Source organism: Pygoscelis adeliae, unplaced genomic scaffold (genome assembly GCF_000699105.1).
Source record: "Pygoscelis adeliae isolate BGI_AS28 unplaced genomic scaffold, ASM69910v1 Scaffold161, whole genome shotgun sequence".
NCBI classification, from domain to species: domain Eukaryota; kingdom Metazoa; phylum Chordata; class Aves; order Sphenisciformes; family Spheniscidae; genus Pygoscelis; species Pygoscelis adeliae.
Genome location: NW_008824061.1, coordinates 43079 through 43846, shown reverse-complemented (window position 1 = coordinate 43846; position 768 = coordinate 43079). Strand labels below are relative to the sequence as shown.

General features: G+C 66.7%; 1 protein-coding gene across 1 annotated transcript in view; it reads left to right on the top strand.

The window, feature by feature from the left end:
- HES1 (hes family bHLH transcription factor 1) overlaps positions 1-768 on the top strand; it is a 13435-nt gene that overhangs the window by 11915 nt on the left and 752 nt on the right. The window contains 1 exon segment of the mRNA XM_009334101.1: positions 575-747. Coding sequence (XP_009332376.1) covers positions 575-747 — 173 coding nt within the window.

Below are 768 nucleotides of genomic sequence, written 5' to 3'. Positions count from 1 at the left end.
CAGGGGGCCAGTGGGCTCCCCACCTGCATGCTGGGTACTGGGGGGCCGTGGGGGGGCACAGCGTTCCCCACCTGCATCCTAGGTACTGGGGGGTGGTGAGGGGCACCGTGCTCTGTACCCGTATCCCTAGTACAGGGTGGCTGTGGGGGGCACTGTCCATCCCTGGTACTGGAGGGCACTGGGAGGGCTGCAATCCGGGCTCAGGTCCCCTCTACCAGCAGAGCTGTGCTCCCCACCTGGATCTGTTTTGAGGGGATGGGAGGCACAGGGGCCACCGGGGGGGGGACTGTGCTCCTAACCTGGATCCCCAGTACTTAGGGACGCAGGAGGACTCTTGGGGGTTGCCTGTTACCCCACCTGGGTCCCTGGTGCTGGTGGACTTGGTAGCGGAGGGGCCATGCTCTCCATCCGGATCCTCGGCACCCGGGAGCACAAGACATGCTGCCAGAGGGGCTGCGCTCCCGGCCTGGATTCCTGGCTCAGAGGGGCTGCAGGATGCAACGCTGGTGGGCTGCACATCCCCATTCCCTGTGGAGCCTGCTGACCTCTGTGTGCCTCTCTCCCCCGGCAGCCGCGCTGAGCACAGACCCCACGGTGCTGGGCAAGTACCGCGCCGGCTTCAGTGAGTGCATGAACGAGGTGACACGGTTCCTCTCCACCTGCGAGGGCGTCAACACCGAGGGGCGCACCCGGCTCCTGGGCCACCTGGCCAGCTGCATGACTCAGATCAATGCCATGAACTACCCTGCACCCCCCCCACCGCCCCCG